General features: G+C 35.1%; 1 protein-coding gene across 3 annotated transcripts in view; it reads right to left on the reverse strand.

Moving 5' to 3' along the window:
- Positions 1–15,722, reverse strand: part of CEP83 (centrosomal protein 83) — a 124,073-nt gene that overhangs the window by 60,915 nt on the left and 47,436 nt on the right. For all 3 annotated transcript variants that reach the window (XM_054580216.1, XM_054580217.1, XM_054580218.1), the window contains 4 exons: positions 15,394–15,665; positions 14,480–14,630; positions 9,321–9,413; positions 8,023–8,154 (listed from right to left, as the gene is read on the reverse strand). In XM_054580216.1, the coding sequence (XP_054436191.1) occupies positions 8,023–8,154; positions 9,321–9,413; positions 14,480–14,630; positions 15,394–15,566 (549 nt within the window). In that variant the 5' untranslated portion in view covers positions 15,567–15,665. The remainder of the gene's footprint in view (positions 1–8,022; positions 8,155–9,320; positions 9,414–14,479; positions 14,631–15,393; positions 15,666–15,722) is intronic.

Consider the following 15,722-nt stretch of genomic DNA (forward strand, 5'->3'; position numbering starts at 1 on the left):
TTTAGATTGGGTAATTTCTAATATACTCTCTTCAAGCTCAACGATCCTTTCTATCCTCTCCATTCTGTTGTTTAGCCCAGCAATAAAGGCACTTTTTATTGTTTTTTTGGAGGGTCTTTTTAGGTCATTGGATTTTTCAGTTCTAAAAGTTTCATTTAGTTCTTCTTTACAATTTTCTATTTCTTTGCTGAGACTCTATTTTTTCATTTGTTCCAAGCATGTTTTTAATTGTACACTGAAGTATTTTTACCATGGCCGCGTTAAAATATTTGCCAGATAATTCTGTTATCTCAGTGTTAGCATCTACTGATTGCCTTATTTCATTTATTTAGTTTGAGGTCTTCCAGGTTCTCAGTATGACAAGTGGTTTCTGATTAAAATTTGGACTCAGGATATTGTATTATAGGAGACTCTGATTCTCATTTAAAGTTTCTGTTTTAGCAGCTTTTTATGACATCACTCTGGCTGGGGAAGGGCAGTATTGCTACCTCATTACTGCCTGATGGAATAGGAGTCCAGATTCCCTGCTTTACCTCTATCACACTTACAGTGGAAGGGGATCCTCATGACACCCATGCTGGGTGAAAGTGGGAGTTCCAGCTCATTAGGCTGGCCCACTGATACCTCCTTAGATGGCAGGGATAAGAATGACGTTATTGTTCCCCCATGCAGCCTCCATTGATACCATGTCAGGTATAGTCACCACTGACATGACAGGCACATGGTGACAGTCCTGATTCTACACTAGGCCTTCTCTGACATAGTCCAAGCAGCGAGGGGCCAGGCACCTGACCAGTTGAGGGTAGAAACCTAGGCTCACAATGTCATTGCCAATGCCACGATGGTGGGTGGATGGGAACCTTTGGTACTTACTACCAAGTGGGGATGAAGTCCTGACTCCCTACCCGGCCTTCTCTGCTATCATCTTGGCTGGGGGTTAGTGTTGCTCATTACACCCTGGGGAAGGCAGAAGTCCAGGTGCTCCACTGGCATTAACTAGTATGGGTGGGCATAGGTCCAGTTTTACTGCAATATTTGGCTGGAGCAGAACTGCTATTATCTAAATTAAGCAGGATACTAGGTTGTTATTTTCCTAGTACCCTGCCCAGAGAGAACAGACCTGTGTGGGGGATTTTCATCATGTGGGCCAAATTGCTACTTTCTTCAGCATCGAGTGAGCAATATGTGAAATAAAATAAAATAAAAAACCCATGGAATATAGTACAGTTAGTCCTTAGGTCCCAAGGCCCTTAGCTGGTATGCCTTTTATCCATCTTTCAGCATCCTCTCATGTTTGTTTTATAAATAATGTCCCGTGATTATACTTACCAGGAGGAACAGGGGAAAAAGCACATCTACTCCATCTTCCTGGAAGTAGAAGTCTTCTGGCTGGCTTTTAAGATTTCCTCTTTATTAGTTTTAAGTAATTTGAGTATCTGTGCCTCAGTATAATTTTCTTCATGTTTTCTGTGCATGTGGCTCACTGAGATTCTTTGATCCGTGGTTTATAGTTCTCATGCGATCTGAACAATCTGACCATTATTTCAACTATTTTTTTTCTGTTCTTCCCTCTCCTTTTAGAATTTCAATTATCTGACGTTGTCCCACTATGTGCTATAATCATTTCTTTCCCATACTTTTTCTCTCTGTATTTCATCTCGGATAGTTTCTATTGCAGTTAACTTCAATTTAGCTATTATCTTTTCTTCCACAACACCTAATCCACTTTTAGTGTATTTTTCATTTAGACTGTACTTTTCATCACTAGGAACTTTTCTTTAAAATCTTTTCCATGGCCCTGACCAGTGTGGCTCAGTTGATTGGGCATCATTCTGCAAAGCGAAAAGGTTGCCAATTTGGTCTGGGCACATGCCTACATTGCTGGTTTGGTCCCCAGACAGGGCACATACAAGAGGCAACCAATCAATGTTTCCCTATCACATCAATGCTTCTCTCTCTCTCTTTGTCCCTACCTTCCCGTCTCACTAAATAATAATAGTAATAATAATAACAACAAAATAAAATCTTTTTAATTTCTCTCATCATGTTCAAGGTTTCCCTTAACTTTTTGGATATATGGAGTATATTTATATGGTTTAATGATGTTGTCTACTAATTCAGTAATTTGTAGGTCTGTTCCAGATTGATTTTTTTTTTATTATGAAATATATTTTTTTGCTTTTTTGCATGCCCAGTTATTTTTTTAAAAAATGGTCTTTATATTATAGTGTTAGGTTCCCAGGAAAATTGAGCAGAAAGTGCAGAGAGTTCAATATATCTCTGCCCCCATACACTTGGCCTCCCCCACTATCAACATCTCACACCAGAGTGGTACATTTGTTACAGCTGATGAACTGACACTGTCATATCATGATCACCCATAGTCCACAGTTTACATTAGGGTCCATATATGAATTTTGATAATGCATATTGGCATGTATCCACCATTATAGTTATCACACTGAATAATGTGTGCTCCACCTATTCATCACTCCCTCTCCCTGGGACAAACACTTATCTTTTTAAAGTTTCTATAGTTTTGCCTTTTGTAGAATGTCGTATAGTTGGACTCCTGCAATACACAGACTTTTCAGATTGCTTCTTTTACTTAGTAACTTGCACTTAAGGTTCCTCACATCTTTTCATGGTTGGATAGCTCACATCTTTTTGGTACTAAATAATCTTCCACTGTTTGGATGTACCACAGTGTATTTAACTATTTATTTACAGAAGGTCATCTTGGTTGTTTCCAAGTTTTTGCAGTTAGGAATAAAGCTGCTAGAAACATCTGTGTGTAGGTTGTTGCACAAACAAAAGTGTTCAGCTCTTTTGGGTATATACCAAGGCGTACAACTGCTGGATTATATATGGTAAGGCTATGTTTAGTTTTATAAGAAACTGCCAAACAGTGTTCTAAAGTTGCTGTACCATTTTTCATTCCCAAAGTCTGTTGTTCCACATCCTGACCAGCATTTGGTATTGTCAATGTTTTGGATTTGGGCCATTCTAACAGGTATGTATCTCGTTGTTTTAAATAGCATTATCCTATTTACACATGATGTTGAGCATCTATGCTTATTTGCCATCTGTATATCTTCTGTGGTGAAGTGTCTTTTAAAGTCTTTGGCTCATTTTTAAATCAGGTTGTTTGTTTTCTTATTGTTGAGTGCATAGTTCTTTGTATATTTTGGATTATAGTCCTTTATCAGATGTATCTTTTTCAAATATTTTCTCTCTGTCTATGGATTCTCCCCTCATTCTCTTCAGTGTCTTTCATAGAGCACAAGTTCTTAATTCTAATGAAGTCTAACATCAATTATTTCTTTCATGTATCACATGTTTGGCATTGCATCTAAAACATCATCAAAAACCCAAGGTTATCTAGGTTTTCCCCTATATTATCATATAGGAGTTTGATAGTTTTACATTTTACATTTAGGTCTAAGATCTATTTTGAGCTAATTTTTGTGAAGGGTCTATGTCCAGGTCCATTTTTTGTGTGTACAGTTGTTTTTAGCACCATTTGTTGAGAAGACTATTTTTCTTTACTCTGCCTTTTCTCCTTTGTTAAAGATCAGTTCATTATAGCCCTAATCAGTGTGGTTCAGTTGGCTGGGCGTTGTCCTGAAAAGCTAAAGGTCATTGGTTCAATCTCCAGTCAGGGCACATGCCTGGGTTGCAGGTTTGGTTCCAAGTTGGGGTGTGAATAAGAAGCAACCAACTGATGTTTCTCTCTCTCTCTTCCCCCCCATCCCTTTCTCTCCAAAACATAAATAAATACTTCTTTTTTAAAAAAGATCAGTTCACTATATTTGTGTAGGTCTATTTCTAGACTCTTTGCTATGTTCTAATGATCTATTTGTCTATTCTTTCACCAACAGCACACTGTCTTGATTATTATCATAGTGTTTTAGTTTAGTCCTGGAGTCATGTAGTGTCAGTCGTCTGACTTTGTTTCTCTCTAATATTGTGTTGGTTGCTCTGGGTCTTTTGCTTCTCTCTATAAACTTTAGAATCAGTTTGTCAATATCCACAAAATCCCTGCTGAGTTTTTAATTGGGATTGTACTGAATCTATATATTGAGAACAGACGTCTTGACATTTTTGAGTCTTCCTATACATGAACATGAAATATCACTCCATTTATTTAGTTTTTCTTTGATTTCATTCATCAGAGTTTTTTAGTTCATTTCATATATTGTACATTTAAAAAATATCTTTTATATTTACTATGATAATTAGCATTGTGATTAATGCTGTCTGGTACTAATAGTAATGCCATTTTTCTGAGCATTTACTATGCATCAGGCATCACAGTAAACATTTTGCACATGGAGTTTCAAGTTTCCAGACCTTAGTTTTTAAAACCACATTGGTTTACCTTTTTATATTGCTGTTATTCCTAAGTCTCCCTCTTCTCCCTATATGTACTACAATTGAATTTTCTAAATTAAGATAGAATACAAAAACATTTTATTTATTTACACTAGAAGGTAACAATTTATTCAGATTTAAAATTCACATTTTAATCTATTTTTGGAAGTTACCATCTCTTTTTCTTCATTCACTATCTTAAAAAGAATTCTACTCAGACCAAACAATAGAACGGAAGTAACGACATATGTTGTTTTCAGACCCCGAGAGTTACCTTGGTCCTGGGGTTAGTAAAAGAAAGACAGCTGTGACAAATAAAAGCCGGAGCAGCCAGCACCTGAAGGCGGAGCAGCCAGAATGCCGGGAGTGCAGTGAGGGCGGGGCATGCAGCGCTGTGCTGAGAGAGGCCCTCAAGCTAGTTAGAGTATCTAAGTGCGCATCTGACACTGAAAACTCTAGCATGATAAAATAAAGAACAGGATCATATACTCAAAAAATTTGTGGACATATTTTAAACGATAATAAAACCTAGCATTTCTGGAATGCTTCTTAGGTGCTTGGTACTTGTCTGAGCACTTTACATACATTAAATCCATCAGATAGGTAGAATGCTGTCAGCAACATTTTACAGGTGGGGACATTGATGCGCGCAGAAGTTAAGTCAGCTCCCAATGTCATACTAAATGAACATCTAAAACATTTTAAAATTTTACATGTTAAAAAGTTTAGTTTTTGAGATATTCTAAACTGCATTCAGTTTAATTTTAATTAATAAAATGTCACAAAACCCATCTAAAAGGTTGCCAAAATCAATCATGGAGGTAATTTAATTTTAATTTGGGAGACTTTTGCCAATTGTGATGTGGTTCAAAGTAATCTGAGAAGGGTGCAAGTCAGAGAATTGTGACTATTTTAGATAAAGGAACCATCCAGGTCCAAAGCACCATTCCAGATAGAACTTCAGAACCTTCTAGAACAAACAGGAAGTATTGTGAGAGGTTCCATAACATCTACTATGTATGAGGATAAGGAGCAAATTAGAAGCGCAGTATCTGTTTTGTGCTACCAGTGCAATGAGGAAAAAAAAAAAAGCGTGTGGTAAGAGGGAAACAGAGAAGTTCCCCTTTTTGCTACAGGAACTCTGGCTTCTCACCTGCCCCATAACAGATAAGGTAAAGCTCAGTCACTTTGGAGAGGAGGATGGAATAATCTCAGGGACTTGTCATTATGTATCATATCATTCCTGCAGTGCTCAGTGCCCCCTCTCGAGATCTTAATACTTGCCCACTGAATTACTCTTGTTTCTTTCACTCATTTAGTCTACCAGTATAATGACCTGTACCTGCTGTGGACTGCTCTTCATGACTATTATTTGTAAATAATATAAAATTAGACTTCTAATAACATAATAAAAACAGAATAGCACCACTTTTAAATAACGACTATATAGGCAGTGAAAAATCATGACATTATCTTTTTCGTAAGATAAAGATATCTTCTTTCATATGTTCTTTTTAATTCAGAATATCATGAGTAAGATGTGAATTTCTGAAGTGCTTCTCAGGAAAACACTAACAAAATCTTCCCAAAGATTCCCCCTAAGAACCAGTACACTAAAGAATATTCAGTTGCTTCTTTTATCTGTAGAAGTGAAAATGCACGAGTATTGCATGAATCCTTAATTAATGAAAGAACAACCAATTATTTCAGTATATCAAATTAACGAATTTTACACTAGTTAAATTGTTTAGATTCAAGAATGGCCAGAGTAGGCTTTTCTTTGAAAGTTATACTGCTGTTCCATGATCCACAATCATCTTGCTGGGTTTTACTCTTACTGTGTATAGACACTGGAGTATAAAAATAAATGATGGAATGAAAGAAAATAACCAGTTATCTACTAATTAATATTGAGCCTGCATAATTAATTGGGAAGTAGATACCACAGAACTTTGGTCTTATCAGAAAGTCTCACTTTTCTATCCTCTACTAATTATGGCTTGCTTCTTAGCTAGCTGTTTATCTTCAGATCCCTAAGAATGTCATAATGTATCCCAGTTATGAGATTAACTGATCCCTTAAAATTTTTAATAAGTACCATTTGGTCTTTCATGGGTAAAAATAGATTAGCCATCAGATTTCAGATACAAGTTTCATTCTTTACAAAAACAATAAAACTAACAAACTGAAAAGATGCAAATAATCATTACTAGATAAATATCATCATTAGATTTTAAAAGGCAACGTATAAAATAAAGCACCACTATCCTTAATCTCAGTATTTACTCTTCAATATACTAAATATACATTTTAGACTGGAAATCTTTATTATTTCAATTTTCCACAATAAAACTTTTATATGCAGTTCCTTTCAATCTTTTATAATTCCAGATTCCAACTCTCATCATCACCTGTAATTTGGATTTATTTATCTCTTGACACAATTAAAGCTGCTGGATGACTCCTAATTAGTGTGGCAACTTCAAATCATTGGTTATTTCAAACTACAATTCAGAGCTGGAATTCGGGGTACCTGATTTCTATTGTTAACTTGGCTCCTGACTTTCTTTGAGACTTTGAGCCTTTGAACCAGTCACTTACCTTGTGCTTCAGTGTCCTCATTTAAAATGGAGACATTGTTACAACAGAATGAGATCATATGTGAATAAAGCATTTAAAACTGTAAAGAATTTTTAAATGCAAAAGACTATCATAAATATTTATAGTCTTTTGGTACTGTATTATTAATGAACTAGATCCAAAGTTCATACAGTTTCTTACATATCAAATAATCATGGAACAATTTGTTCACATAAGTCAGCTTGATCCAGTTAGGTATTGGTAAAGGAAAGAGAATATATTTTAACTCTTAGTTCCAAATAACAACAATGCAATAAATGTATAATGCAGATGTGCTTGTACATAAAATGTTTCACATAACTACAGACAACAAACTTTTTTACAAGTTCAACTAGCATTAGACTTCTTATTTGGTGATACCAGGATAACACTGGTATTTCTCTCCATCCTGAAAATTCATCTAAAAACAACATAAAGAAGGAGAAACACAAACCCTATTTCTAGAAATATTAGGAGACAAACCACAAAATGAGTAGAAAGGCTGCTAAGAGGAATAGAGACACAGTAGGAGTACACGCTGGAAGCATCAGAGAGAGGTTGTTGTTGTTGCAGATGTCAAAAAACAAAGCACACTTCTTGAAGGTGATGAGCACACCTTAAGGTACAAACCCTTTCATTATATGAGAGGAAACAAGGTGCGTGGGCTGACAACCAGAGCTCTCCTAGATGTGGAAAGGTTACAAGAAGGAAATGGGCACACTGCTAAATAAGGACTCACATAGACAAACTATATTTGCAAAGAAAGAAGTCTTTCTCTGTGGCTATGGGGGAAAAGTGACTATCACCATTGACTTGGGCAAAATGAAGGAGGCAAAGAATAGAAAAATCTAACAGCCAAAAAAGAACATTCACAAGAAAAATATCACAAGAAAAATCATCACAAATACTTCATCAATTAATAAAACTAATTATGTAATCAACACTAACTCGGAAGTTATAAAAAATAAATAATCATAAAGTTTTATTCACTGGAAAGATAACAACTAACTACTATAATTAATCACTCACCTCTGATTCATATTTTATTTTTTCTTCTTCTAAAATACGTGCAAATTCTTCTTTCTGGTGTTCAAATTCTGATTTGAGAAATGTATGTTCATAGCGAAGCTTATTATATTCAGCTCTGTACTTTTCAACTTCCTAAATTAAAAGAAGACTGCAATTTATCACAAATTATAAATGAAATTTATATTTACTCCAAATATTACTTTTGCAAAAATAATTTTAAATTACATTATACTCAGAGCAATTCCGAATGTGAAAAATAAGCTTAACAAAAGTATAAATAAACTTTGGGAAAGTTCTGACAACAAATATGCTATACATAGAATTAATACATTCCTGAGGAGGCATCAATAGAGCCAATTACCATTCGATTAACCTTATTTTCTCACTGGTTCTCATAATAAAAAATGTATAGCATGTCAAAAGTTTTGACCTCTGGACTTAATTAAATAATATTTAATACTGTAACATACCTTTCAAAATATAATGGTTAGATTAAAAACTAATTTGATGATAAAACATAAAATATCCCTAAAAGTCAGACAGAATGCATTCAAAGTACATAAAAGATTATTTTGATATTGAGTACAATAACTTAAGGTTCAATCAAATATCACAATGAGAGTTAAACCCAATACGTAGGTCTGAAGAATATATGAAGTACCAACTTGCCCAACTAACCAGGGACACATGCATTCCCTGGTATGCTCCAACTCCATTTCCTAATCCTACAGAAGTTGCTGGCATTCTGAATCTCAGTAAGAACTTAGGTAACAGAACAGAAAGGAGGAGGAGACACTATTTCAACATACACCAGGATATTAAGTAACATAAGGAAACCTCCTAAAATACTCAGCTCCCTGGAAATCTTCAGTCAAAAGACTTCTCTTCTAAGTCTTCTAATGGTGATCCAAAAGAAGGCCTAAAGACCGATGGAAAAGGCAAGCTAGCAATATTAAATGGGGGCAGGGTTTGGTCAAAGTAGGTCTCACTGAGAAGGTGATACAGAGAGGTTGGCCATGAGTTATCTGGAAGGAGAGTGTTCAAGGTAAAAGCAACAGCTAGAGCAAAGACTCTTGAATCGCACCATTTCTGGACTGCCAAAGCAGCGTCAAGGAGGCCAATGCGAATGGAGAAAAGCAAAGCATGAGGTAATGGGGTCTGATCCTGTGCAGCCTTGAAGGCCACTGTAAGGACTATGAAAGTGCAGGGCTTTTAGGTAGGGAAATGATGCTTTTCATCAAGCAAATTTTCAGTCACATAAAGATAAATGCTTAGTTCTTTCTGTATAAATTACTTACTTCATCCAGACTCCTAAAACGCTCTCTCATTGGAGTTTCTAATTCTTGCTGTATTTGAGCTCTTAACAATTCCAAGTTTTGTGGAGTTAATACCTAATGTGCAGAGAAAATACAAATGATCCTATATATGAAATCACAAATATTAAAATTTGTCATATTTCAGTCTATCTCCTATGACAATAAAATGCAATTCATAGAAATTTTACAATATACCTAATTTTAGGGTTAATCACTACATAAATAAAACCGTTATTTGAAACAATAATTTAAGTCAATTTCAGGCCCTCAGAGATGTCAAAAATTCTATTAACATGAGGTTAACTAGACAGTCATTATTATCATTGTGATTGTTAAAAATAACTATATTGGCAACTAAGGTTATCATGTTGGATACAATGGCTGATACTCTATTTTTTTAATATTTATTGATTATGGTATTATAGTTGTCTTATTTTTATTTCTCCCCTTTATTCCTCTCTACACTACACTGCCCCAACCCCCCAGTATTCCCCACCCCTTAGTTCATGTCCATGGGTCATACATATAAGTTCTTTGGCTTCTCCATTTCCTATACTACTCTTAACCTCCCCCTGTCTATTTTTTACCTACTATTTGTGCTGCTTATTCCCTGTAACTTTTCTCCCATTCTTCCCCCTCTCCCTCCCCTCTGATCTCCATTTCTATGATTTTGTTCCTGTTCCAGTTGTTTGCTTAGTTTGTTTGTTTTTTTTAGGTTCAGTTGTTGATAGTTGTGAGTTTGTTGTCATTTTACTGTTCAAAGTTATTGATCTTCTTTTTCTTAGGTAAGTCCCTTTAACATTTCATATAATAAGGGCTTTGGCAATGATGAACTCCTTTAACTTTACCTTATCTGGGAAGCACTTTGTCTGCCCTTCCATTCTAAATGATAGCTATGCTGGATAGAGTAATCTTGGATTTAGGTCCTTGCCTTTCATGACTGAATACCTCTTTCCGGCCCCTTCTTGTCTGCTAGGTTTCTTTTGAGAAATCAGCTGAGTGTCTTATGGGAACTCCTTTGCAGGAAACTGTCTTCTTTCCTCTTGCTGCTTTAAGATTCTCTCCTTACCTTTAATCTTTGGTAATATAATTATACTGCCTTGGTGTGTCCTTCCTTGGGTCCAACTTCTTTGGGACTCTCTGAGCTTCCTGGATCTCCTGGAAGTCTATTTCTTTCGCCAGATTGGGGAAGTTCTCCATTATTTTTTCAAATAAGTTTTCAATTTCTTGCTCTTCCTCTTCTCCTTCTGGCATCCCTGTGGTTCAGATGTTGGAGCATTTAAAGTTGTCCCAGAGGTTCCTAAGCCTCTTATTTTTTTTTTTTTTTTTTTTTTGGATTCTTGTTTCTTCACTCTGTTCTGGTTGAATGTTTCTCTCTTCCTTCTGTTCTCGATCATTGATTTGACCCCCAGCTTCTTTCCCTTTACTGTTGATTCCCTGTATATTTTTCTTTATTTCACTCTGTGTAGCTTTTACTTTTTCCTCCACTTTGCAACCATACGCAACCAGTTCAGTGAGCATCCAGATTACCAGTGTTTTGAACTATGCTTCTGATAGGTTGGCTACCTGTTCATCACTTAATTCCATTTTTAGAGCTTTGATCAGTTCTTTCACTTGGGCCATATTTCTTTGTCTCAGTGTGCCAGTAATATTCAGAGGGGCGGAACCGTAGGTATTCGCCAGGGCAGGGCAACCCCAGGTCGCTGTGCTGTGATGCTGTGTGTGGGGGAGGGGTCCAAGAGGGATCAATGCAGCTTGCTGGGCTCTTGGCCGGCTTACAGTCACTTCCCGCTACCCACAAGCAGATTGGGCCCTTCTGGTACTGATTCCCGGGTGGGTGGGTTTGTGTCCATTCTAGGACTCTGTGGGTCTCTTCAAAGGACTCTCCTGTGAGGCCAGGAGTTTCTCCTGCTGCCTCAACTGGAATCCTGGATTGCGTGGTCTGTCTCGCTCCCCAGTTGTTCCTCACGGTTTATCCGCATGCAAATGTGGGACCGCCTGGTCTGCTACCCACTGCCTTGCCATGTGTCCTCTCCACCCCTGCTGCCCATCTCAGCCCCTCCTACCGGTCTGGATCAATGTTTCTTCTTTAGCTCCTTGTTTGTCAAACTTTCATATAGTTCTATTTTCTGGAAGTTCTGATTTTGTTTTTTAATTTGTGTTGTCCCTCCGTTGACTGTGCATGGAGGCAAAGTGTCTCTACCTACGCCTCCATCTTGGCTGGAACAACAATTTCTATGAATTGTCTTATTTCATCTTTAAAATCATCCTATGAGCTGGGAACTATTACTATTCTCATTCATTACAACTACATGTAAGCCAGATAGTCTTTAAATGAATGTGTTTTATATCATTTTTCTATAAAGGCCAAAAGGATATTAAATCAACTCAGAAAAGTTAGTTTGCATGTAGACAATATATGTATATTTTAAAATAATCATCTTTCATAAGGCTTCACTGAAATATTTCTTGCTGACCTTATCCAACTTTACTGAACTTAATTCACAATTTGTACCCATTGCAAATATCCATTAAAGCAAATGGCTAAATTGCTTATATATAAAAAATATACATATATTATATATATTATATATACTATATAAGTGTGTATATTATATAATTGTGTATATATTATATAGTATATAATATAATTATATGTATATTAAATATAATTATGTATATATCATATAATATACACATATAGTTTTATGTTATATATGTATATAATGTATGTATGCAATATATATTTTGCGTGTGTGTGTGTGTATATAAAATACATGTTTCTTTAGCTTATTTTTGCCAGACAAATATCACATAGAAACCAGGTATGTTTACCTTGAAAAATAGAAACTTCGCCACAAAAATTATATTTTTCAGCCAACATTTGGGAAGTTCTTATGTGAAGAAATGACCAAAGTTATTTTGTGTAGATCCAAGGAACATTACAAGGACCAACACGGAGACTACAGGGAGGATGACTTCATTGTAATATGAAGGAGAAAATGCTTAACATACTCCAATTCATAAATGGAACTGGATTACTTTAAAAGTTCACTAGGTTCTCCAGCACTGAAAGCACTGAAACAAAATAAAGGACTCTGTGTCACATATTTTCCAAAAAGGAACTTACTTTGGATAGTACATTAGTTTCCTAGGGCTGTGATGACAAAATAGCAGAAACAAGCTGATTTAAAACAACGGAAATATATTGTTTCACCATTCTGGAGGCTACCAAAGTGTCAGCAAGGCCATGCTCTCTCTGAAAATTGTAGGGTAAATCCTTCCTTGCCTCATCCAAGCTTCTGGTGGTATGCTGGCGATCCTTGGCAATTCTTGGCAGCTACAGCACTTTAATCTCTGCTTCTGTCATGATAGGATATTCTTCCCATCCCCTCCTCTCTCCCCAGCCCTTGTGTCTCTGTCTCTGTGTCTGTTCTCCCTGTTAAGGACACTAGTCATATTGGATGAAGGGCCCATCATACTGCCATAGAACCTCATCTTAACTATGTCTGAAAAGACCCTATTTCCAAAATAAGGTCACATTCTGAGGTACTAGGAGTTAGAACTTCAACATGTTTTTGGAGGAGACAATTCAACTCAGAACTAGATGATTACCAACTCTAAGATGCTAAGGCTCTAGAAAAGTATTATCATCAAGTGCAATGTTATATAGGAATATAATAATTCTGACTCATTAATTTATTCTGTTTATTCATGTCATCTTTCAACAAATAATTTTCTATGTACTGCCTGGAGCACTAGAAACACACTAAATAAAAATCCCTGGTCTCACAGAGCCTATATTCAACTAGAATAAAAATGGCCATCATTTTTGAGTATCTACTGTGTCCCAGACACTGTACTAAAAATGTAAGTTATCTCAGTCCTCACAATAACCTCTATTAGCTAACAGCTTTTACATCCTTTAACACATAAGAAAACTAAGGTCATCATCTTCCTGGGAAATTGACCCCTTTTTGTTGTAAAAATGTTCCTTTTTATGTTTAATGATACTCTTTGTCTTGAAATCTATTTTATCTGATATTAATATAGCCACTCCAATCTTCTTAAGCTTACTCTTTGCATGTGCTTGATAAAAATAAGCATTTACAGATGTTACTCTCGAGAAATAGAGTAATTTACATTTGCAATGTCTAAAGAATGCTTTCAGTATCTTAAATTCAGGGCTCACAGATTCCTCACATAGGCTTCTCAACTTTTGCAAAATGAATTAATCTACCAGTTCTAAAGGCTTAAATTACATTTCCCTCTGAAGTTTTTATCTTTTTGTTTAAATGTCCTAAATATTCCTAGGAAGGAAACTGTAAGCACAAAGGAGGCTCCAACCCAAGCTTAGTGGCAGTGTTCCCAGCAGCAGAAGATTACAGAAAGATACTGAATGACAAGCTTCCAAGACTGCTGGCAAAAGAATCCATGAATTGGGTCACACGCCATACTAGATGACTTAAAAGATGGCTTTTTACTTTATCACCTTACAACTCCAAGATTAATAATACCTTATTATTTGTACAAAGCATATGATAAGCAGAAATACATAGCTGGTCCTATTCAGAGATTAAATGAATGTAGGAAAATATCACTATTAACACCTACTGAGTTAAAATATACAGTAAGTTTAACTACTACCAAAGTTAAGCTTTGCTTTACTTTCTAGGTAAATGAAAACTAAATAGTGTGAAAAATAACTAAAGAAACTGCAGTCAGTATTTTAGTACCAACCATCTTTTGCTTTAGACTCCATTTACCTTACATTGTGCACAAAAATTATATGCATTGTTTTCACAGTGTCTTTTAAAAAGCTCCTTAAAAAAAAAACTATCAGTCTTTCAGCTTAGCTTCAGTTATAGTACTTAAAAAATTTGTAAATCTTTCTTTAAAAAATATTTAATTGTAAATCTTTTGTGAATTAAAATTGGCCTTTCCCTCAGTTATTCTTAATAGTGAAATATTATTTAAATCAGAATAGGTAAGAGAATACAAATCTACATAAACATAAGTTTTGTGGCTAAACCCTACATGGTAGAGAAAGTCGATTATAAGAAAGAAAATTATACCACCAAACTACTTACTTCCATTAAACATCTGACAATTTTTACATTAACTAAAATATATTTTCTTACCTGTAGCTTTATTTCTTCTAAGTCTTTAGTTTTCTCTAATAATTCCCCTTTTAGCTCTTCAAACAGCAGCTGCATTTTTTCCTGATTAGCTTGCTTTTCATTTAACAGGTGCTTGAGTTCATCTTGTGACTTTGTATATTCATCTTGCAACCTGTTTTTTTTTTAAAAGAATTCAATTTTAAGTGTATCCTTTGCTTTCTAACTGCATTACTTTTTATATAAAGTCAACCAACACTACAGAAGATCAATATCATATAATCTATTAAAATTGCAAATATCTTTTCTTTATAGTTCAATTATTAACACTGTAGCTCCTGAATGTAATTTTACATTGAAGAGAAAAAACAAATTTAGCCACACAGATACATTCAGTTTAATATATCTTGGCTACTTTAAAAACAAGATTTTGGGGGAACTTTAGGGCAATGAAATTATTCTGTATAATACTGTAAAGGTGGGTACATGTCATTATACTCATGTCAAAGCCCACAGAATGTATAACACAAACAGTGAACACTAATGTAAACTGTGGAATTCAGTTAATAATAATATATCAGTATCAGCTCCCTGAAGCAAATATGCAAGATATTAATAGTATTTTAATTATTAAGAGGAAATTGTGTGTTGGGGGTATATGCAAACTCTGCGCTTTGCTCTCTTTTTGTGTACATCTAAAAAAAAAAAAACTAAAAAAAAAAGCTTACTAAATTTTTGAGAAGTAGAAAAAAAAATAAACACTTTTATAAACTGATAAGCCACTTGACACCATGCTTAGTTTTGAATAATTTTGAAGCAAATATTTTACTGTATTGTTTTAAATATATATACTGTAAAAAAATTTTACTGTGTGTTCCAGAGCAAACATTAAAAATTTTTTTAATCAAGCCCCTCACCTCCAAATTTATGTAATTTACCTTGTGTGTTCATCTTTCAGAGTCTGATAATTAATTTTATGATGTTCGCATCGTAACCTTTCATCAATTAACATTTTTTGTAACTCAGAGTGAGAACTTGATAGCCCACTGTCTCCACCAGGAGGACAAACGGTGGGAAGGGTGTCCATATTGATAGGTAAGTTGACAACCATGTAAAAATTAAGTTCTAGCTTTCTTGTTTTAGTTTTCTTTCCAAGATTACTTTCCACTTCCTTCTTGCTAAGACAGGATCTTGGGAGGCCAAATTATACCTGCACAAAAAAATAAACTTAATTAACAATCAATTAACTCTTCAGTGTAATATTTTT

This window comes from Pteronotus mesoamericanus, unplaced genomic scaffold (assembly GCF_021234165.1).
Source record: "Pteronotus mesoamericanus isolate MK-2021 breed Mesoamerican mustached bat unplaced genomic scaffold, CSHL_Meso_final contig_56, whole genome shotgun sequence".
In the NCBI taxonomy this organism is placed as follows: domain Eukaryota; kingdom Metazoa; phylum Chordata; class Mammalia; order Chiroptera; family Mormoopidae; genus Pteronotus; species Pteronotus mesoamericanus.